The sequence below is a fragment of the Nycticebus coucang genome, chromosome 18 (genome assembly GCF_027406575.1).
Source record: "Nycticebus coucang isolate mNycCou1 chromosome 18, mNycCou1.pri, whole genome shotgun sequence".
Classification (NCBI taxonomy): Eukaryota; Metazoa; Chordata; class Mammalia; order Primates; family Lorisidae; genus Nycticebus; species Nycticebus coucang.
In genome coordinates, this window is record NC_069797.1 from 22729177 (window position 1) to 22751347 (window position 22171).

At 48.3% G+C, this 22171-nt stretch overlaps 2 protein-coding genes across 3 annotated transcripts; one reads left to right on the top strand and one right to left on the bottom strand.

Annotated features, from left to right (window-relative positions):
• Nucleotides 1-239: 239 nt before the first annotated feature.
• LOC128571038 (60S ribosomal protein L31-like) lies at nucleotides 240-724 on the bottom strand. Its single transcript, XM_053570719.1, has one exon. The coding sequence runs from the start codon at nucleotides 722-724 to the stop codon at nucleotides 266-268; it is 459 nt and encodes a 152-aa protein (XP_053426694.1). The 3' UTR covers nucleotides 240-265.
• Nucleotides 725-3178: 2454 nt separating this feature from the next.
• Nucleotides 3179-12539, top strand: ARRB2 (arrestin beta 2). 2 transcript variants are annotated; one of them, XM_053570361.1, is made up of 15 exons: nucleotides 3179-3197; nucleotides 3821-3999; nucleotides 7580-7640; nucleotides 7751-7795; nucleotides 8010-8206; nucleotides 8511-8570; nucleotides 9072-9139; nucleotides 9275-9410; nucleotides 9635-9719; nucleotides 10020-10092; nucleotides 10385-10522; nucleotides 11340-11423; nucleotides 11507-11586; nucleotides 11709-11763; nucleotides 12013-12539. In XM_053570361.1, the coding sequence occupies exons 1-15, from the start codon at nucleotides 3194-3196 to the stop codon at nucleotides 12104-12106; spliced, it is 1359 nt and encodes a 452-aa protein (XP_053426336.1). In that variant the 5' UTR covers nucleotides 3179-3193; the 3' UTR covers nucleotides 12107-12539. The 2 variants fall into 2 exon arrangements, with proteins under 2 accessions (XP_053426336.1, XP_053426337.1); XM_053570362.1 differs by lacking the exon at nucleotides 3179-3197 and adding an exon at nucleotides 6889-6919 and having other exon boundaries at nucleotides 3740-3999.
• The last annotated feature ends 9632 nt before the right edge of the window (nucleotides 12540-22171 follow it).

The window sequence follows — 22171 nt, forward strand, 5'->3', positions numbered from 1 at the left end:
ATCCTCCTTCCTTGGCCTCCCAAGTAGCTGGGACTACAGGATCCCCCCACAATGCTCAGCTAGTTTTTCTATTTCTAGTAGAAACAGGGGTCTCATTCTTGCTCATGTTAGTCTCGAACTCCTGAGCTCAAGTGATCCTCCTGCCTCACCCTCCCAGAATGCTAGGATTACAGATGTGAGTCACTGCGCCCAGCCTGTGCCTCCATTTCTTTCTCTCTTTTTTTGTGATTTTATAATTTTATTTGATATGTCTGACAATCACCAGTTAGTTCTCATCCACGTTGACTGTCTGTAGATTTTTGAAAGTAGTAACAGGTACATAGGTAACCAAAGTATAGAGCTTGTTTGGTGAATCTTCATCTTCATTGCGTTTTCTGGATAACCGCACATGGATACGGTATGGGACCTTACTTGTGCCTTTGGCCCAGACAGCTTTGTTAAGCCTGGTATCAGTGCGCATGTCTGGAGTTCCCATCTCTTTCATGGCAAATTTCCAGATCTCTTTGAGTGCACGAGGGGCACGCTTCTTGAAGCCCACTCCATGGATACGCTTGTGAATATTGATAGTGTATTCTCGAGTCACCACCTCGTTGATGGCGGACCGGCCCTTCTTCTTCTCACCACCCTTCTTTGCAGGAGCCCTTCTGTAGGTCCCAAGTTGGAAAGAAAGAGCGTGCGGAATTCGCCTCCATTTTTTTACCTGTAAAATGGGATAACTATACATGTAGAAGTTTAACTTGGAGGGTAGTAAGGATTAAATGAGTTGATGTTTGTAAAGTGCTTTGACCAATGTTTGGTACATAGTAAATACTGTAAAGTGTTAGCTATTATTGTAGTCCTGGTGTTTGATATCTTGGGAGGCCTTTCTCAACCCTCAGAATTATAAAAAAATCCGCATTTTCTCCTAATACTTTAATAGTTTTATTCTGTGTATTTAGATCTTTCATCAGTGTGGAATTTATTGCAGGGGTGTTCAAACTACGGCCCGCGGGCCACATGCGGCAGTGTGATTGTATTTGTTCCCGTTTTGTTTTTTTACTTCAAAATAAGATATGTGCAGTGTGCATAGGAATTTGTTCATAGTTTTTTTTTAAACTATAGTCCAGCTCTCCAATGGTCTGAGGGATAGTGAACTGGCCCCCTGTTTAAAAAGTTTGAGGACCCCTGGTTTAAGGTGTTAAGATAGAGATCTAACTCCCCCCTCCATGGATAGCCAATTGTACTGACCTTATTTAGCCAATATGCCAATCTTTCACCAATTTCTAACTTGAAATGCTATCAGTTAGTTTTGTGTCTGGACTCTCAATTCTGTCTCATTGCCCTAGTTAGTAGTATAGGGCCAATAACACAATTTTAATCATTGAAACAAGTTATTTGATGAGACAAATGCCTGCTTTACTCTGTTTTTTATTTTTTAAATTTTCCTGGCCATACTTGAAAGTTGTTTGTGTGTGTTTGCTTTGTTTGGGGTTTTTTGTTTGTTTTTTATTTGTTTTGGTCTATTTTTAGTAGAAACAGGGACCCCAGGCTAGAGTGCCATGGCGTCAGCCTAGTTCACAGCAACCTCAACTCCTGGCTCAAGAGATCCTCTTGCTTCAGCCTCCCAAGCAGCTGGGAGTACAGGGGCCCAGCACCAATGCCCAGCTAGCCTATTCTCTATTTTTAGAGACGGGATCTCATTCTTGTTCAAGCTAGTGTTGAACTCCTGAACTCATGCAATCCACCCACCTCAGCCTCCCAGAGTGCTAGGATTACAGGCGTGAGCCACTGTACCCGGCCTTTTGTATGTAGATTCTTCTGATTATGTTTAGAATCAAGTAATTACCCATCCAAATCTCATTGTTATTTTGATAAAGCATTAAATTTATAGACAATTTGGAAAGAAATGACATCTTTCTAATGATGATTTTGCCTTCCAAAGATATGGTGTATTTCTTTCATTCTTTCTGGTCCGCTTTCTAAAGTTGTCTTTATATTAGGATCTTTCTTTCTAGAGCTGTCTTTATATTCATATCTTTTAATACCGTATATTTTGTGCCATGCAGTCCACTATCTTTCAGTTTGCACTTTAGATACAGATTTCATTACCTTCTAGTTATGACCCTTCGACCACAGTCAAATTTGGATAAAAGGGATTCATGAATCTAAAATAACTGCATGATCTACAGCTTGAAAATACTAGAGAAAGCTTAGAAGGTGATGATAGAACTGAGGGGTGAGGAGGTGGCAAAGCCTGTGTTTGAACCTTAAGGTGATTCAGGAACTATCTTCAGCATACTGCTTTTTGTTGCATGGATAAGTAGAGAGAGAGGTATGAAGTTAGTTTCTTTAGGGAAGATAGAGTATGGGGAAAGAGATGCAAGGAGAAATACCTTAGTTTCATAAATCCGGAAATATCACCTGACCATTGACCAGACTACCCCAAATCCACCCAATTTGGTCCCAGCAATGACCCCTCCTCTTTCTTCCCCTCCGGCGTTCATTTTCCTTTTGCTAGTTTACAGCCGTCTTGTCCCATTCCCTCCACTCTCCACATTGCACAGAATTATCTTCCAAAAAAGAGAAATCTCATCATGCCAACCCTCTCCTTTAAAAAACCACGACTGGGGCGGTGCCTGTGGCTCAAAGGAGTAGGGCGCTAGCCCCATATGCTGGAGGTGGCGGGTTCAAACCCAGCCCTGGCCAAAAACTGCAAATAACAATAATAATTATTATTATTATAAACCACGACTGGTTTCATGTGTCCTTCTGCAGGATCCGCTTCAGTGTCATTCCTTCACCTGCTATACAAAAATCCTCCACAACCTGTTCCCATCTTCCTCTTCAGCCTTATTTCTCCTACCGTCTAACCCCATCAACACTTCAGAACAGGATGTGCCTGGCCTTCTCTTAAGATGCCCTTTCTCAACTCCTGGCTATCCTTCATAAAGAGTGTCCTCAAATGTTCCCTTTTCTGGACAGCCTGCACGCCTTCCGCCCCCGCCCTGGCCAAGCGCTGTTAGTGGCTTTGTCTTCTGAGTCATACCTCTATTATAGCATTCCCGGGATCATAATACCTGTTTTTGTGTCTCTTCGACTATACTAGGAAAGCAGGGACCGTAGTAATTCATGTGTGTCCCCATTGCTTAGCATAGTGAATAACACCAAATAGGCATACGTGGATGGATGGACCGATCGATGGACAGACAGATGGATGGGTAAGTGAGTGGGTGGATGTTAGCTGGTATGGGTGGGGGAAGGAGATGGCTAGCCTGAGAAATTAGGAGAGGGAACCCTGCGACAATAAAAGACAGACACCAGGGGGAGCCCAGACACCGCACTAAAGAAGTGGGAGGGCGGACCAAAGAAGGCTGCATGCTCTGAGGTGCGCGAGGGAGCAGCGCGCACTGAAGCAAACATCACGCCAACTGAAACCGCTCAACCACGTGCGCGTCCCCTTATCCAGCAACCCCAGGCTGTGTCTGAGCCCACCTCACTCCCTCCACCGCCCCCGAAGCCTCCACAGCCTCTGAGAAAGCAAACAAAGGGGAGGGGACCCCTGCAGGGTTCTGCCCGCCAGCAGCCAATCGCAGGGCTTAATTTCCCGGAAGGCGTGCACCTTCGTTTAAGGGGCCCCAATCAGCTCCTCAGGGGCCGGGAGGGGCGGAGAGGTGGGCGGGAAGAGCAGGATCTGGGACAGCGGGCTGGGAGGTCTGCCCCGGAGGAGACAGAGCGCAGAGGGTGGGGGTGGAGCCAATCGCCGTGAGTGTCTGCAAGCAGAGGGCGGGCGGCTGAGCGGCGCGCGCGGTCAGGCTGACGCATCTGGTCGCGGTTTCCCCAGGATCAGAGGCGAGGGCCGGAGGGGAGGGGGAAGAGAAGAAAGAGAGGAGGGCGCGCGTGCGCAGTGGCGCGGGGAGGAGCAGGGACCTGGCAGCGGGTGAGAAGGCTGCAAGCGAGCCGCGAGCTGAGCCGGCGGCGGGCGGCGAGCGCGCGCACCATGGGCGAGAAACCCGGGACCAGGTAAGGGAGATGGGGCCACGCGGCGGGGCATGGGCGGTGGCTCCGGGCGGGTGCTCGGATGGTCCCCAGAAAGGGACATGGGAGAGAGAGAATCAGGGGGCCGGACGCCTGGGTCCCTAGGGGCCAGCCATCCGGGGCCGCACGAGTAGGTCCTCGAGGATAATGGGGGTGGAGGGGAGCGCGTGCCTGGGCCCCTGCAGAAAGCAAGGCCTGAAGGGGATCAGAAAACTGGCGTCTGGGTTCCTGCAGCCGGCGTCTGGGTTCTTGTCTGGTACTCGATTCTCCCATGCAGGTTTCGATGCAGGAGCAGAGGAAGGGGGAGCAGGTGGCTGACCCCAAGGGGTTGTGTATGGAAGGCTGGATGCCGGGAGGGGGATCCCCTCTAGACTTGAGCTAAGCCATTGGAAAGCCTCCTGCCCAATACCCCACAGGCAGTTGGGCTGCCCACACCTGTCCCGAGGGCCGGGTGGCTCCTCTTTCAAACTTCTGCCTTCCCCTGGGTTGCTAGGAGCAACAGCTTCATCTTGGGGAAGCAGAATACTTACTTGACGGTCCACGAAATGGGACCTTATCCTTCTCCCTGAGAGGCAGTATTTGCCCCGTGCCCGCATCCACTCCCCGGATGTTTTCTGTGCAATCGAGGCTCCTTCCTTCCACTCACACCCCTAGTTCTCTTTTTTGGTCTCTAGCAAAATCCACTTCCTGTTGTGACTCAACACCCCCAAGGGGGTAAGAGGGTGAATGCCTGAGTCCCAGGGAAGCAGGAGCAAAAGAGGGAAAGGCCTGGGCTGTATGCTTCAACCCAGAAAAGATCGGAATGGGGGCCTGGTCCTGAGCTGTCACTTTTTCTGCAAAACATCACATCAGCCCTACCACTTCCCACCCATAGAGTATGAGACCCTAGGTTTCTAAGCATCAAGTAGACAAGTATCAGAGATTATCAAAGGGAGGACTGGTGTTCTGGATTAGAGGTTAAACACCCCAGAGAAAGGGGAAGTCTCTGACTTGAGGGAGGCCCTGGTTTCCGTTATGTGGTTCAGGGAGGGGGACAGATGGACCAAAGGGGGACTGCTGACTTGGCACAACACCCCTCACCCCTAGTAAATTCTAGGCCACAGGAAGTGGAGAGAATAGCAGGAAGTGTGAAGGGGCACCTACTTCAGCTGATCCCTCTCACCAGACGCTTCCCTGGTCATCGCCACACTCTGCCTCCTTGACATATGCATGCTGCTCCTCCCTAGCTAGTCTGGCAGGAGGAGGGTGGTTTAGGATCCAAAGGGCAGGTGCCCTGCAGCTGCTCCAGGGCAATTGCCCCAGAGTCACACTCCAGTTGGCCAACTGTTAATTGTAGCTGTCACAGTGCTCTGCCAGGGCTCCTAATGGGAGGAAACACTGGGACAAAGAGAAAACCAGAAGCAAAGGGGAGGGAGAGCCTGGATGATGCCATAGCAATCAGCCCCCAAGTTGGGACAAAAGTAGGGTGTTTATTCTAGCTGCCATCATATCAATGGATAGTTACTCTCCTTTATTGGTTGGGGATATCTAGGGACCTCTGTACCCCTTGTCTTCCGACCTTTGGACAACTTGGCCTTCTGGGAAGAAGGGGCAAGTGAAGTTGTTATAGCGGAAACTGGGGTGGTAGATTTAGAGCAGGCACCAGGCCAGTTAGCTGGCAGGATTTCAGTTTCTACTATCTGGGGACCATTTCCAAGGATCACTGCTAAGGCAGAGTGGATTGGGTACAGAGGCACTTCAAAAAACAGGCTCACAGTCTACCAGCATACTGGGGTCCTCAGATAATTCTCTACCTTCCCAACAACAAGTGAAGTCTAGGCTTAGGTTGTTTCAGCAACTGGGAATTGGATCTCCTTCAGTTCAACAAACAATCGAAGCAGAGACCGATAGTGCAATAGTTTAGTGATTAAGAGCATGGACTCAGACCCATTCTGCCTTGGGTTGTATGTGAGTTATACTCTCTGTGACCTTAGACAAATTGCATGACCTCTCTGGAGGGGGCACACACAAGCACCATGTGAAAGTGGTACCTTAGTGAAATAGGGATATTAGAGCTTCTGTCATTGGGTTGTCAGAGTTATTAAATGAGATAACACACTTGAAAGACTTGGAACAATGCTGGGCACAGAGTATTTACCCAAAGATGTTAGTAGGCACCAGCATCTTCATTACACGGCTACCATTGTGCTGACAGTGCCTAAATAAATAGGGCTTCTGAGGCTCACAGTCTAAGAAGAGAGACAGATGATACACAGCTAACTGCCCTTGCACACTATCACAACACAAGTAAACCATAAACAAGGTGTAACAGAAACCCAAAACAAGGAGTGAATGGGGCCTGGGCTGGATCTGCTTCCTTGAAAGACAAATAGGTTTTTAAGCTGCTGAGGTCACAGATGGGAACAGCTGGAGACTAATGGACTAGGGTCAAACTTGGGTAGTGCTTATGGTAGAAACCATTTTAGGGGCAAAGGCCAGGGCCTTCCATGTACTTCAGCTGTCATTGGAGCTGCAGAGCAGATGGAAAGATGGTTGGTCTTATCCAGACACTCCTGCAACCTTTCCATTCAGGTCCCCTCTGAGAAGAGACTGAGTGATTCCTGAGGCAATAAGTGGTCATTACTGTGGAGGGAGGGGGACTAGCAAGGGTGGACCAAGGACAAGAGAAGGGCATTGGCCCTGGCTACCCAGTTGGTAATATTAAGGATGTTCTGGGAAGAAGTGGGAGGGAGTAGAGCTGGCAAAGCCCCAGACCTTACAGACAGGAATCCTGGGTGAGCTCTGCTTCTCAGGCGGGGGATGGATAAGGTCCTGCCATGGGGGTCCCTGCAGAGTCTGAGGGAGGCAGTGGGGTTTCCCTTTCTGTTTTGTTAGGGTCTTCAAGAAGTCAAGCCCTAACTGCAAGGTGAGTTTCCCATAGTTTTGTTCCTTTTACCCTCCCTGGGCCCTAATAAAGCCCAGCCTGCCCCTAGATGATCCCCAGCCTCTAGCTCCCCACTTCCTGTGACAGCTAAGAGCTGACTTCCTTCCCTCCTGAAGCCCCTTGCCACAGACAGCTCTGCCTGAGCCAGCCACAGGGCGGGTGGGGGTGGGGGCAGGCCTGGGTCCCTAAGCAGGACCAAAGGGGAATAGGCCAGATGCTAGCCCTGTACCTATAGCCCCCTTGGAAGCTAACCCAAGGTTCCTGGGGCTGGGGAAAGGTAACAGTCCCCAGGCTATGGCCTGTTTATCTCAGAGCCCCTTAAGGGGACCTAGTGAAGCTAATAGCTGCTAACTGGCTGGTTGAGCTAAGTCCTCCCTGAGGACCCAACACACACACACACACCCTTCTGACTATTGTGGGCAGAGGTGTGCAAAGACAAGGGAGCTGCTAAAACCCTAAATGGCAGGTAGTCTGAGAAACCCCACCACCCTCACTTCCCAACACTACCAGGAGGAAGACTGGAAAACCTTCCTGGTAGCCCTGCCTGGCATCCCTGGGCAGGGCAGCCCCTCTTGAGGGCTCTGATGCTTTGTCATCATCCCCCCTACCCCAATCTTCCCTGTGACCCCTTGACATCCTCAGCTCACCGTGTACTTGGGCAAACGGGACTTTGTAGATCACCTGGACAAAGTGGATCCTGTAGGTAAGTTTTCCCAGAAAAGGACAACCTGCCCCCTAAGAGGGGAAGGGCTTCCTGGACCCAGGAATGGGAAAGAGGCCCTTTCGGGAAATGAGCCTGTATATCTTTCCTAGATGGTGTGGTGCTTGTGGACCCTGACTACTTAAAGGACCGCAAAGGTACTGGCCCCAAGCCTGGGGCCAAGGGAAAGTAGGGAGGTAGGGAAGTGAAATGGGCTGTCAATGAAGGGTTGCCCTAGAAAGATGGAGGGCTGAGGAGGGAACCAGGAATAGGATTCAGGCAAGTCTTGTAACTGCTGCAGGAGGCTGCCAGGTAGTGGGGGCATTAGGGAAGGAGGACTTCTAACCACCCCACCTTGCCTCCTCTTGCCAGTGTTTGTGACCCTTACCTGCGCCTTCCGCTATGGCCGTGAAGACTTGGATGTCCTAGGCTTGTCCTTCCGCAAAGACCTGTTCATCGCTACCTACCAGGCCTTCCCCCCAACACCCAACCCACCCCGGCCCCCCACTCGCCTACAGGAACGGCTACTGAGGAAGCTGGGCCAGCATGCCCACCCCTTTTTTTTCACAGTGAGGATGCCCCCTTACCCCCTGCAGGGCCAGGATTCTGGGACTGGATTTAGAGGGATGGGTAAAGTACCTGTTAAGGGCAGATTTGGAAGAAACAGGGGACTCTAGGCAGGGATCCTAGATCCACCTCCCTTCAGGGTCACATTGCATTCAGGAAGCCCTAGACTCTCTGCCTTCTCCCTGGGCCCCTTCCTTCTTCCTTTTTCATCCCCAGGGGTCCTTTCTTCAACCTCTTAAATTGAGATTGGGAGGAAGATCTGGGGGCTTTCTGGAGAGACTGAAGGCTCCCTTTCCTCTGCCACAGATACCCCAGAATCTGCCCTGCTCCGTCACACTGCAGCCAGGACCAGAGGATACAGGGAAGGTATGGGCAGAACAGGGTGCAGCAGGACCCTGGGCGCACAGCTGAACCATAGCGTGAACTGTCAAGAAGCTGAGTAGGGGGGCGGCACCTGTGGCTCAAAGACTAGGGTGCCAGCTCCATATGCTAGAGGTGGCGGGTTCAAACCCGGCCCTGGCCATAAACTGAAAAAAAAAAAAAAAAGAAGTTGAGTGGGGCTGAGATAGGGCCTTGTCCCCCCGGCAGTGGAGTATGTATGGGGTGGCTACTGTACACATGTGACACTGCCTCAGCTCTTGACTGTCATGTACCTGGGAATGTGGGTTCCCCTTGCACTGTCATGAGCAAGCCTCTGCCAGGGGCTGGGCCTTGGAAAGGCAGAGGAAGAAGACTCAGTCCCCACACTCCACAGACCATAATGGGGCCAGAGTCTATCCAAGACAAGGGAAGAGAGGAGGAAGGAAGGGGAGTGGTGGTAGTGGCAGGGGCCATGGATGACATATGGCCTTTTCTTCCCCTCCTGAGGCCTGTGGTGTAGATTTTGAGATTCGAGCCTTCTGTGCCAAATCACTAGAAGAGAAAAGTCACAAAAGGTGAGAGAAGTAACCTCCTGTATGATATAATCATTCCTTCCCCACTTCCAAGAGCCCCAGGCCCCTGTGGGAGGTAGAAGCAGGGGTATGGGTATCTCAAGGACTGACCCCTCCTACCCCTCACCCCCACCCTAGGAACTCTGTGCGATTGGTTATCAGAAAGGTGCAGTTTGCCCCAGAGAAACCCGGTCCCCAGCCTTCAGCTGAAACCACACGCCACTTCCTCATGTCTGACCGGTCCCTGCACCTTGAAGCTTCCCTAGACAAGGAGGTAGGGTGTGAGAAGGTGACACAGTTGCCACAATGCAGGCCAGACCCTGGGGAGAGTGAAGTCACATGTCAAGATGGCATTTTTGAAGGAAGTTGCCTTGGCTGGCTGTTGGAGAATTGTTAGGGGCTTGGGTTTTAAGGGAAGGGCAGAGCCATGTGTGTTGGAGACACACTAATAATGGGACGAGTGAAAAAACAACTCACATGACCCCCTCCCCTCAAAAGCTGTACTACCATGGGGAGCCCCTCAATGTCAATGTCCACGTCACCAACAACTCCACCAAGACCGTCAAGAAGATCAGAGTCTCTGGTAGGAGGTGTGGGTTGGAAGGGGGTCTTGGGGGAGGGAGCTGCTGCACAAGTGACTTCTGGTGTGATCTCAGCCCAGGCCACATCCCAGTGTGGTAGACCCCACCAGGGCTCAAAGAATTTAGGTTGTGCCAGAAAGATATGTGGGGCCCCAGCATTTATTGCTTCAGGGAGGGCTGTGTGCCAGAGGGGTGGGAGTGGGGAGTGCTGGACCTGGGGCCCACACCACGTGGTCTGGAGCTGTGGTGTGGTGCTAGTGTGCACCCCCTCCAGAGCTGCTTGACCTTGCCCCACCCTACAGTGAGACAGTATGCCGACATATGCCTCTTCAGCACCGCCCAGTACAAGTGTCCCGTGGCTCAGATGGAACAAGAGTGAGTATCAGAACAGACTTGCGTCTCAGTCTTAGGGGAGAAGAATAGGACAGGAGAATGTGAGGTGCAGGGTAGAATTCTTCCTGAACCATCTGCACTTAAAAGGGCATTCCCTCACAGTCAGGTAGCTCTGAGATGCTAATTTTCTTTAGCAGGTTGAGACAAAACCTACTCACTTATGACCTTTGCCCAAAGAGAGGGACTAGTGAGGGGGACTGATGCTGCCTGGGGGTGGCAGGCTGCCCCCTCATCTAGCCCTTCTAAGTCTTGTTCTCTTGTCACTGCCCCCCAGTGACCAGGTGTCTCCCAGTTCTACATTCTGTAAGGTGTACACCATCACCCCGCTGCTCAGTGACAACCGTGAGAAACGTGGTCTTGCCCTGGATGGGAAGCTCAAGCATGAGGACACCAACCTGGCTTCCAGCACCATGTGAGGGGGCGCAGGAGAGGGTCCCCTGCGGGCTGACTGTGCCAGGCTCTGTCCTAGGTGTCAGGGCTCTATCAGTGAACAGAAGAGATGAAAAGAACTCTTACATCCTGGGAGAGGGAGGACAGACAGGTCAGATCAGTGATCACAGATGTTGAGTGACAAAGCGTGAATGAGAAAAGCAAGGCAGAGAAGGAAGACATGACATATGGGATGGGGGCACAGCTGTGTAGGGTAACTAGGGACAGCATAAGACAGAGGTGAATTTTGATAAGGACCCACAGGAAGTAGGCAACGTGGAACTTCAGGTAAAGAATGTTCCAGGCAGGGAGAACTGCAATCACATGATGCCGAGGTGGGACAGCAATTGCGAGATGCCATTATGCGCTTAGGCAAGAGCAGCCCCAGAGGTCTGCAGCTTTACAAAGAGGTGGATTTCACCTCCACTGGTGTCTTTGTTCAGGGTTCTCACTGCACAACCACACACAACAGGCCTGGAGGCCAGCATGGTGAGAATGAACGTGTACAAGGAGAGGCGTAGGAGGTGAGGTCAGGGGCTGACAGAGAGCAAGACAGTGCAAGGCTGTGAGGAGAGGAGGATGTCAGCTTTCACTGCCAGACAGATGAGAAGCCACAGGAGGGTTCTGAGCAGGGGAATGCTATGGCGTACTTTACATGGTGACCACACAGCCTCTGCTGCTGGAGCCCTGCAGGCCAGAGTGAGTCTGTGGTCCTGTTCAGAACCCCCATGGGAGCCCCAAGTTGGGCTAGGTGACAAGGCAGTGGGCCCTCGTCCAACTTCCCCCACCCCTAATTGCAGCGTGAAGGAGGGTGCCAACAAGGAGGTGCTGGGAATCTTGGTGTCCTACAGGGTCAAGGTCAAGCTGGTGGTGTCTCGAGGCGGGTGAGTGTCATGGGGGAGCCACAGTGGGGGTCCCTCTGGCTCCACATCATCGTCGTCTTCATGCCACCTTTCCCTCTCCCCAGGGATGTCGCAGTGGAGCTGCCTTTTGTCCTTATGCACCCCAAGCCCCATGACCATATCACTCACCCCAGACCCCAGTCAGGTAAGCATGCCACCCACCCCAGGACCCTGAAAGAAGGACCTGAAGCAGGGCCAGTGGAGAAAAGCTGGTCCTTCCAGCAGTCCACACAAGTCCCCACCCAGCCCCTCTCCTCCTCCCCTTAGCTGCTCCAGAAACTGATGTCCCTGTGGATACCAACCTCATTGAATTTGATACCAAGTAAGAAACACATTCCCTGTTTTGATCTCTTTGGACAAAGGTTCCCGTAAATTCAAATCCACCCTCATACCTCCTATTTTCTCTTTTATGGGGAAGGATGGTTGAAGCATCACATTCAGATGCCTCAGCGTTATGAGGCTGTTTATCCCTTCCGGGAAACACCTCTGTCCCTGATGGGGGGAAACAGAGTGGGAGGCTGAGAAAAGGGTCAGAAGCCCCCACCTCGTGCCCATCCTTTCCCCCACAAAGCTATGCCACAGATGACGACATTGTATTCGAGGACTTTGCCCGGCTTCGACTGAAGGGAATGAAGGATGATGACTACGATGACCAATTCTGCTAGGAAGGGGGGCTGAAAGAAGGGAGCGGATGGTGCTGGGAGAGGTAGGGACAGAACCAAGATCCCCACTGTCACCGAAGGGAAGTGTCCCAGCCTCTCTTCCCTTCCCCTCCATCTGGCTGCTCCCTCACCCCCCACTCCCCCAGCATACACACTGGACCTGTCTCTTGCTGAAAGTGGGCATTAACTTTTTAACGACAGCTCTGCTTCTCCAGCCCCCATGGGTAGCAAGCTGTGTTCATCCCTAAAGTTGTCGGTGGGGGATGCTGAGAAGAGAAGTGATAGTAGGGAAAGGGGAGAAAGAACTGCCACATTCAACGTCACACCAATACCCCCTCCTGTCATTCTCTCTGCCTCCCATTTGATGAGACCCTTGTGGAGGCAAGGCCATTTCTTTGTTTCTGAGCAAAAACAAAGAAAATAAACCTTTTAATAGGCACAAGTGCGTATGTGTTCTCTGTAGCATTTAAAAAGTGTACAGTGTGCTTATCCATGGTTCTGTTAGCTTGTGGGTGAGGACCCAAAGGCTCCTGACACACAGGCTATCGATAAATGTTGACTGAATAACTGTGCCTGGGTGCCAAGGTAAACAGTGACCTTAGATTTGGTCAGTCTAAATTCAAGGGTACACCTTGATAAAGCCACAAAGTAAACTTAAGTCATTTACAGAGGAAATAATAACTAACTTCCCTGCAGACAAGATACTCTTGGCATCTGGGCAGGGCAGGCTCTTCCTGTTGTGGCTGACACCCAAGACCGCATTGTGACCTGCTGTGAGTTGTGTTCATCTCCACTGCTCTCTATGGTTGCTCAAGCAGTCCATTCCCCGGGCTCAGTGGATGGCAACTGCAGGCCTTTCCAGACATCAGCCACATGCCATGTCTGTGCAGTCTGGTACTTACATTGTAACAGAAGCAGAGGCTTTGGGTAGCCCGGAAAGTCATGCTGTGAGCCCAAGCTCTAGGACCTGCATCCTAGTGCTGCTCCTGTGGTATTCATCAGGGACTCCCGGAGGTGGCCCAAGCCCCAGGCTGCATTGGAAGGAGTTAGCAACACCCCAGGGATATTTCTCACCTTCATCATTCACTCCCACTGCTGTAGCCCAACCTTTCTCTGCTTTTCCTATTAAGGCTTCTTTGTTCATTCCATGAACAACCTTGATTTGAGACCCTACTATGTACCAGGAATAGTATAGGGACATAGCAGTAAAACCAAAACACAAACATTTTCCCTAATTATTTAATTACAATATCTATGTTTCAAAGGAGAAGTACAGGAGCTGTGAGAAGGCACCACAAGAGTTCTGACCTAAGCTGGGGTTTAGGGAAGACTTCCTTAGAGGAAATGACCTTTAAGCAGAGAACTAAAAGATGAGGAAGAATTAACTAATGCAGGCATGAGCATTCTGGGCAGTGGCCATGGCGTGTGTGAAAATAGGAAGGAACAGAGCACATTTGGGGGACTGAAGGAGGCCAGGAGGACTAGGACAGATGCAGCCAGGGGAATAGTTCCAGATGAATCTGGTGAGGCAGATGGAAGAGGCTCACACAGGCTGTTAGTCTATGTTACAGCTCATGACATCTAATTGAATTGTTATTTATCCACAGGCTTTAAGTGCTTCCAAAATGACCTTGCTTACCCCATCACAGTAGCAGCCTTCCCTACACATCTGAGACTTTATCATATGGCAGAAATATCCCCCCTAAAACCTTCACCTCCAGCATCCCTCTGACTCCCATTAACCTGATCCTTGACCTCTAAGCAAATGGATCTCAGACTTTTTCAGGAGAAACCGAATCCTCTGGAAGGCATGACAGATCCAGAGTCCAGTTCTACCTTCCCAGATACTGAGTCAGGAGATCCCAAGAAGAATCCATGAATCTGGATTTTTTAATTAGCACACACTGTGAGAAACAATGCTTTTTTTTTTTTTTAAAGCTTTTTATGTGTTTCATGTTTTTTAGAAGATAATACATACACAGGGTTTAAAAAAAAAAAAAAATCCAAACAGGTTTGGCATGGTGGCTCATCCTAGCACTTTGAGAGGCCAAGGTGGGAGGATCACATGAGGCCAGGAGTTTGAGAGTAGCCTGAGCAAGAGTGAGACCCTGTCACTACAAAAAATAGAAAAATTAGCCAGGCATGGTGGAGGCTGAGGCAGGAGAATCACTTGGGCTCAGGAGTTCAAAGCTGCAGTGAGCTTTCATGATGCCACTGTACTCCAGCCTGGGCATCAGAGCAAGACCCTGTCTTAAAAAAAAAAAAAAAAAAAAAAAATGCAAACAGTATAAAACATGAAAGAAAAAAGTTTTTTTCTAGTGTGGTAGTCAATGTGCTAGAGACATGTGCTTTGTATGTTTCATGAGGCCTTGGGCTCCAAACTAGCTTAAGTTAAACACAATTCACAAGGCAGTTAATGACTTCATTTTTTCTTTTTTTTTTTTTTTTTTTGTCCCAAAGCTCTCGGCCCTTCTGTTCTCTCACAATTTGATACTTCCTTTTTTTTCCAGCCTACAGTTCAAGATTATCATATCAACCGCTGTCTCAACAGCACATGCAACTTCTCCTCCTTTCACAATAGTGTTCTCAAGCTCCACCCTCGGATCTGTCCAACTATCTCCTGCCCCTTCTGTGCTCCAGCACAGGTTGATGCTTTCTACCGAAGAAAAAACACACAACCACATATTCCTTCATTGGACAAATATTTTTGAACACATTCTGGGTGCCAGGTGCTAGGTATGGATTTGAAGCCCCTAAAGACTTACAATCTGTAACCTAAACTAGGCCCTGAATACCTGATCACCCTTGTCCCTCTCTATGCCCTGGGTCATCTCTCCTGCTCTCATCCTACTCACTAATTTTCTACCGTCCTCATGCTCAGAGTGACTTTTCTTGTTTTTCACAGAGATTAGGCAATGAAGGATGAATGATTTCAATTTCCTACCTCCTACTGACAAACACTGACATCTATACCAATTCTCCTACGCAACCAAGGTTGAGATGCCTTCTCCAGTTCAAAGCTAATCCTTCCACCTGTGCTCAGATCGCTCTCCTCCCACCTTCTCCAAGACCTTGATTCATCAGACCACACCCCTCTCTTCAACCTCTGTCTCTCCTGGCTCTTCCTCCATGGTAAAACAAAAAAGCCCCAGCCCTGTTCCACACACTTCAACCCGCTGGGCCTGCCCATCCCTGAAAAGGGGGTAGATGGACAGACAGGGACACACCCCACCGAGAGCCCCTGAGGACGAACAGCTGTGGAGGCCGAACGGGGCTGTCAGGGGAGGGAGGCAGCTGGCTCGCGTTTGGCGAATGGTGACACTGAGTAGCCACGGCTCGTCTGAAGGATATTGCAATGAGCCTGAGAGTGGGGACAGTGTCAAAGGGTGTAGTGACTTATGTGGGATGTCTCCTTGCCCGGGACATAATACCCAACCCAACCCTGTCCGGCTGGGTCAGAGAGGGTCACGGGCCGTGTACGAAAGCTACAGTGTGGCCATTTGGAATAGTTCCCGCCTCTCGAGAAATCAAATATTAGAAAGGACCTGGGGTGGTGCCCGGTGGCTCATTGGTTAGGGCGCCGGCCCCATATACCGAGGGTGGCGGGTTCCAACCTGGCCCTGGCCAGACTGCAATCCCCACCCCCCCCAAAAAAAGCTCACTCTTCCACTGAAGGAAAAAGGGGAGGGTGGAACCAAAGGAAAGGAAGAGAGAAAACCAAAGAAAAACTCTCCTCCACTTTTAGGTCTCTTTCATAGTAAAGTACATCTCTATTTATTTCCTCTCTCACTTTTCATTCTTTCTTTACTTTTTATTTTCAAAGTTATATAGTATGTGTATATATATAAATATATATTTTTTTAAGTTTAAGGAGTTAGATATTACTATATGACATAATAAGTAGCAAAACCCTTCTCCCTCAATTTCCTTTTCCTCAGACACAACTACTTTTATCTCTTTTAGATGTTTCTTTTGGATTTATCTCCAAATCAAAACATGCTTATTTTTCTACTTCTTGGTTTTTGTTTTAAGCATCATCTATTGGCTCCTTCCTCACCCCATAATGAAATACTCTCCATTCTCCCAAACACCCTATACTCCCAAAAGAATTGTTATCAGTTGGGATTAGATCAATATTCAGTATTTAATTATACTTCTGCAGATGTTATTCATAGCTGAGTCATGTGATATAATTACCCTTCTCTTCTTATACAACTTCATTTTCCCTAAGTAATCATCCTTTTTAAATTTGCTTATTCTCTGAATTTATTACTAATCAGCCCAATACTCTCCTCCAAAAATCTATATATCATCTCAATTCATTTAAAACAAAACAGATGTTCACCTCTTAAATCTCTCCAGGATCCGTCCAATCTGCTCCATTCTGAACTGCTTGTTCTTCATGCCTGCTCCCTGGATTTCCCTTCACCACAGCCCTGGGGTTCCCATTCACCTCTCTCATGAGTTGGCCTTGGTTCCTGGACCCCATCTTCCTCTTCTGCATCTAACTCTAATAACTTCAGACAAAGGGTGCACGTAGGAGAAAAATTCTGAGACCTTGTACATATCAAAATGTCTTTTATTCTATATTCATAACCGAGAATCTGGTGTTGTGAGACTCTAGATATCCCTTAAAACAATGGTTCTCAACCTTCCTAACACCACAATGTATTTTCATTGTTAAAAAGGAATCGTGACCCACAAATTGAGAACCGCTGCCCTAAAAGCCATTTTTCCATGGTACTAGAATAATAGCTGGCCACTTAGGTAAGCAGTGGATTTCCCAGAACCCCTGAGTTACGTGATATATGACTAAGTTTTCTTCAATGGTATGTGAGTAGCAATGGGCCACTTCCTAGCCAGACCTCTGAGACAGGTGTATCTCCCCTATATTTTCTTTTTTTTTTTTTGTAGAGACAGAGTCTCACTTTATGGCCCTCGGTAAAGTGCCATGGCATCACACAGCTCACAGCAACCTCCAACTCCTGGGCTTAAGCGATTCTCTTGCCTCAGCCTCCCAAGTAGCTGGGACTATAGGCGCCCACCACAACGCCCGGCTATTTTTTGGTTGCAGTTCAGCCGGGGCTGGGTTTGAACCCGCCACCCTCAGTATATGGGGCTGGCGCCTTACTCACTGAGTAAGGCGCCGCCCTTCTTTTTTTTTTTTTTTGAGACAGTGTCTCCCTTTGTCACCCAGGGTAGAGTGCCACAGCATTATAGCTCACAGCAACCTCAAACTCTTGGGCTCAAGTGATTCTCTTGCCTCACCCTTCCAAGTAGCTGGGACTACACACGACTACCACAATACCTAGCTATTTATTTAGAGATGGTGTCTCACTTTTGCTCAGGCTGGTCTCGAGCTGTTTTTTTGTTTGTTGGTTTGTTTGTGTTTGTTTTGAGACAGAGTCTCACTTTCTTGCATTTGGTAGAGTGCCGTGGCATCACAGCTCACAGCAACCTCAAACTCTTGGGCTCAAGCAATCCTCTTGCCTCAGCCTCCCAAAGTAGCTGGGCCTACGGGCACCTGCCACAATACCCAGCTATTTTTAGAGATGGGGGGTCTCCCTCTTGCTCAGGCTGGTCTCGAACCTGTGAGCTCAAGCAATCCGTCCACCTTGGCCTCCCAGAGTGCTCGGATTACAGGCATGAGCCACCATGTCCACCCCTCCTCCACATTTTCTCTTCCCCTTCCTGCCAGCTGTAACCCAGCAATGGCAGCAACTCAGTTTTGATGATGCAAACAACAATGCCCTAAAGCAGTGAATCTCAAATTTTACTGTGCATACAAATCACTTGGGGATCTTAAAACACAGATACTGATTCTCTAGGTCCAGGGTAGGAAGTGAGATTGTGATCTCTAACAAGTTTCTAGGTAAAGTCAATGCTGCTGGTCTGCAGCCACACTTTAAAGCATAAAACCCTCAAGCAGTAATTTTTCAACTGGTGTTCCACGGCACACTGGTGTGCAATGAGATCTTAGGTGCCATGAAAATTTTTAAAAGATCATTAATTAAATAATTTTTAGGATGGGTACAGTGGCTCATTCCTATAATCCTAGTACTCTGGGAGGACAAGGTGGGTGGACAGCCTGAACTCAGAAGTTTGAGACTAGCCTGAGCAAGAGCAAGACCCGGTCTCTACTAAAAATAGAAAAAGAAAAAAAATTAGCTATGCACAGTGGCCCATATCTATGGTCCCAGCTACTTCAGAGGCTGAGGCAAGAAGATCTCTTAAGCCCAAGTGTTTGTAGTTGCTGTGAACTATGACACCATGCACTCTATCCAGAGCAACAGAGTAAGGCTCTGTCTCAAAAAAAAAAAAAAAATTCTTTTTTTTTTTTTTTTTTTTTTTGCAGTTTTGGCCGGGGCTGGATTTGAACCCACCACCACCTCCAGCACATGGGGCCGGCGCCCTACTCCTTTGAGCCACAGGCGCCACCCAAGAATTTTTTTAAGAAGTTCAATACATTCTTTATTTTACTTTTTTTATTGATCAACGGAATTTAAATGTACCACAGAAGTTTAACTATAGGTTTGAGTGTGCCATGAGATAAAAATGTTGAAAAACACTGCCCTAAAGGACGGCAGAGCTGCACTGCTAGTCTTGGCCCCTGTATCATTCGCGGCGCACAACCCTACGCTGAACTGTTTTGTGAGAAAAAAAACTTAAGCCCTATTTTGTTGAGTCATTGCATGTTTGGCCTTCTCCCTAACACAGCTGGAGCATAGAATTCCAGATTGGGAATCACTTTCCCCCAAAATGTTGAAGGCATTGCTCTATTGTTTTCTAGTGAGGATTTAACTATTGAGAGGCCCAGCCAGGCAGAATGGCTCACAACTATAATCCTAGCACTTTGAGAGACTGAAAAGGGAGGACTGCTTGAGCCCAGGAGTTCAAAACCAGTCTAAGCAACAAAGCCAAGACCCCATCTCTGCAAAAATAAAAATAAAGAATAAATTAAAAAATAGCCGGGAAGGCGGCACCTGTGGCTCAGTGAGCAGGGAGCTGGCCCCATATACTGCGGGTGGCGGGTTTGAATGCAGCCCCAGCCAAACTGCAACAAAAATATAGCCAGGCGTAGTGGCAGGCGCCTGTAGTCCTAGCTACGTGGGAGGCTGAGGCAAGAGAATCACCTAAACCCAAGAGCTGGAGGTTGCTGTGAGCTGTGACTCCACAGCACTCTACCAAGGGCGACAAAGTGAAACTCTGTCTCAAAAAAAAAAAAAAAAAGCCTGGTGTGGTGGCACACACCTGTAGTTCCAGCTACTCAGATGGGCTGGAAGATTACTTGAGCTCAGGACTTAGAGGTTGTAATGAGCTATGATCGCTAGCGTGGGTGACAAAGCAGGACCTTGGCTATAAAAAAAGGTGTGGGGTGGGAGCCCAGCGCCATTCTGGTTTCTGATTCTTAGCACGTTAGTCTATTTTCTCTCTGAAAGCCTTTGCAAGGCCTTTTACTTTGAGCCCAGTGTTTTGATGTCTAAGTCTATTTTCCTCCATTTTACTGGGTACTTCATGGACCCTTTTAATCTGGAAGCACAAGTGCTTCCTTCCCCTTCATTTTCTCTGTGATTTTTTTCTTCTAGAATGTAAGCCACCTGGACTGATTCTCTAATTTTCTTTCCTATATGCCATCTCTTTTCTTTTGCTTTACTTACTAGAATGGAAGAGTTCCTCAGTTTCTCTTTCTTTTTTTTTTTTTTTTTTTGCAGTTTTTTGGCCGGGGCTGGGTTTGAACCCAGCACCTCTGGTATATGGGGCTGGCGCCCTACTCCTTTGAGCCACAGGCGCCACCCCTTAGTTTCTCTTTCAATCCCTGTGATAGATTTTCATTACTTCCCTCATGGTTTGATTTTTCACAGATGATTTCTGGGATCCAATCCTTTTTTATCTCTCATCTAAGAGCTTCAATAGTTGACTCCCCCCGCCCTAGTTTATTTTGGTCTCTTTCTTTTGCAGTTTTTGGCCAGGGCCGAGTTTGAACCTGCCACCTCTGGTATATGGGGCCAGCGCCCTACTCCTTGAGCCACAGGCACCGCCCTGGTCTCTGTCTTTCATGTTAGAAAGTTTCTCCATAGGCCAAGGTTGGTGGCTCACGCCTATAATCCTAGCACTCTGGGAGGCCGAGGAAGGTAGATTGGCTGAGCTCAGGAGTTCAAGACCAGCCTGTGCAATAGAGAGATCGTGTCTCTAAAAGTTAGTATTGTGGCAGGCACCTGTAGTCCCAGTTACTTGGGAAACTGAGGCAAGAGGATCACTTCAGCCCAAGAGTTTGAGATTGCTGTGAGCTATGACACCACAGCACTTTACCCACTCTACTGAGGGCAACAAAGTGAGACTCTGTCTCGAAAAAAAAAAAAAAAGAAAGTTTCTTCATGTATCTAGAAATTCTTTGCTGTATGCTTACGTTTAAGACTGAAATGCTAAGAAGTTCACTAATAAGTTCTATATGCACAGTTGGGACTTACCAACTATGAGTTTCACTATGGGGTGATCTGGTCAACTGCTTGGTTGGAGAACCCCTAATGTTAATATCCTTAGGTCTTTTCTCTAACTAATGAAATTCCCCCAGAGAAGTCTTCTGGTCTCTGACCTGAAAAGCATAAGCCTGGTTGCCAGAGTTCTAGAAACCACCAATCAGTATATAAACTTTAACTTAATCACTGTTTTCAACATAGTATTCTTACATTCAACTATACCCAGGTGCCCCTCAAGCTAAAAGCCCAGTTTTCCATCTCCAACAAATTAACCTCCAGTATTCTGATAGAGGGAGATTAGTTGCTAAAATATAAGGAGTCAAGACAAATACCTGATGGTCTAATCACTTCAAATAATCCTCATGGCTGGGCAGAGTGGGTCCCAGAACTTTGGGAGGCCAAGGCAGGAGGATCCCTCAAGGCCAGAAGTTCCAGACCAGCCTGGGCAACACACCAAGACTCTGTCTTTACAAAAAATATGTTTTAATTAGCTGGGCATTATCCCAGCTCCTCAAAAGGCTGAGGCTGGAAGATTCTCTTGAGCCTAGGAGTTCAAGGCTACAGTGAGCTATGATCATGCCACTGTACACCATCAACCTGGGTGACAGAATGAAACCCTGAAAAAAAAATCCTCTTTATTTTAGTAATCTTAATACCACCTTTACCCCTGTTGTACATGATGCCACTAATTTAAGGGAAATCAGGTTGTTAGGTTGCTTCCAAGCTTTTTTCACTGGCTTAGTTACCACTTCACCACTAAATCAGTTATCACTTAGCTCGTTTTCCAGCTTCAATCTAAGATTTTGCTATTAACAACTCTCCCTTTTTCTTTCTTTCTTTTTTTTTTTTTTTTTTTGGAGACAGAGCCTCAAGCTGTCACCCTGGGTAGAATGCCGTGGCATCACAGCTCACAGCAACCTCCAACTCCTGGGCTTAAGTGATTATCTTGCCTCAGCCTCCCAAGTAGCTGGGACTACAGGCACCCACCATGACGCTCAGCCATTTTTTGGTGGTAGCCGTCATTGTTTGGCGGCCTGGGGCTGGATTTGAACCTGCCAGCTCAGGTGTATGTGGGTGGCACCTTACCTGCTTGAGCTACAGGCGCCGAGCTCGCTCCCTTTTTCTTTGACCCCTTTCAACATTTAAATTTTTGTATTTGTATAAATTTAAGGGGTACAAATGTAATTTTTTAAATCAAATCTTAGCTATGTACATTAATACAATCATGGGGCACCATGTACTGGTTTTATATACAATTTGAAATATTTTCATCAAATTGGTTAACATAGCCTTCCTGGCATTTTCTTAGTTATTGTGTTAAGACATTTATATTCTACGTTTAGTAAGTTTCACATGTACCCTTGTAAGATGCACAATAGGTGTGGTCCCACCAATTACCCTCCCTTCACCCATCGTCCTCCCTCCCCTCCCCTCCCTTTCCCCTTTCCCCATATTCTTAGGTTATAATTGGGTTATAGCTTTCATATGAAAGCTATAAATTAGTTTCATAGTAGGGCTGAATACATTGGATACTTTTTCTTCCATTCTTGAGATACTTTGCTAAGAAGAATATGTTCCAGCTCCATTCATG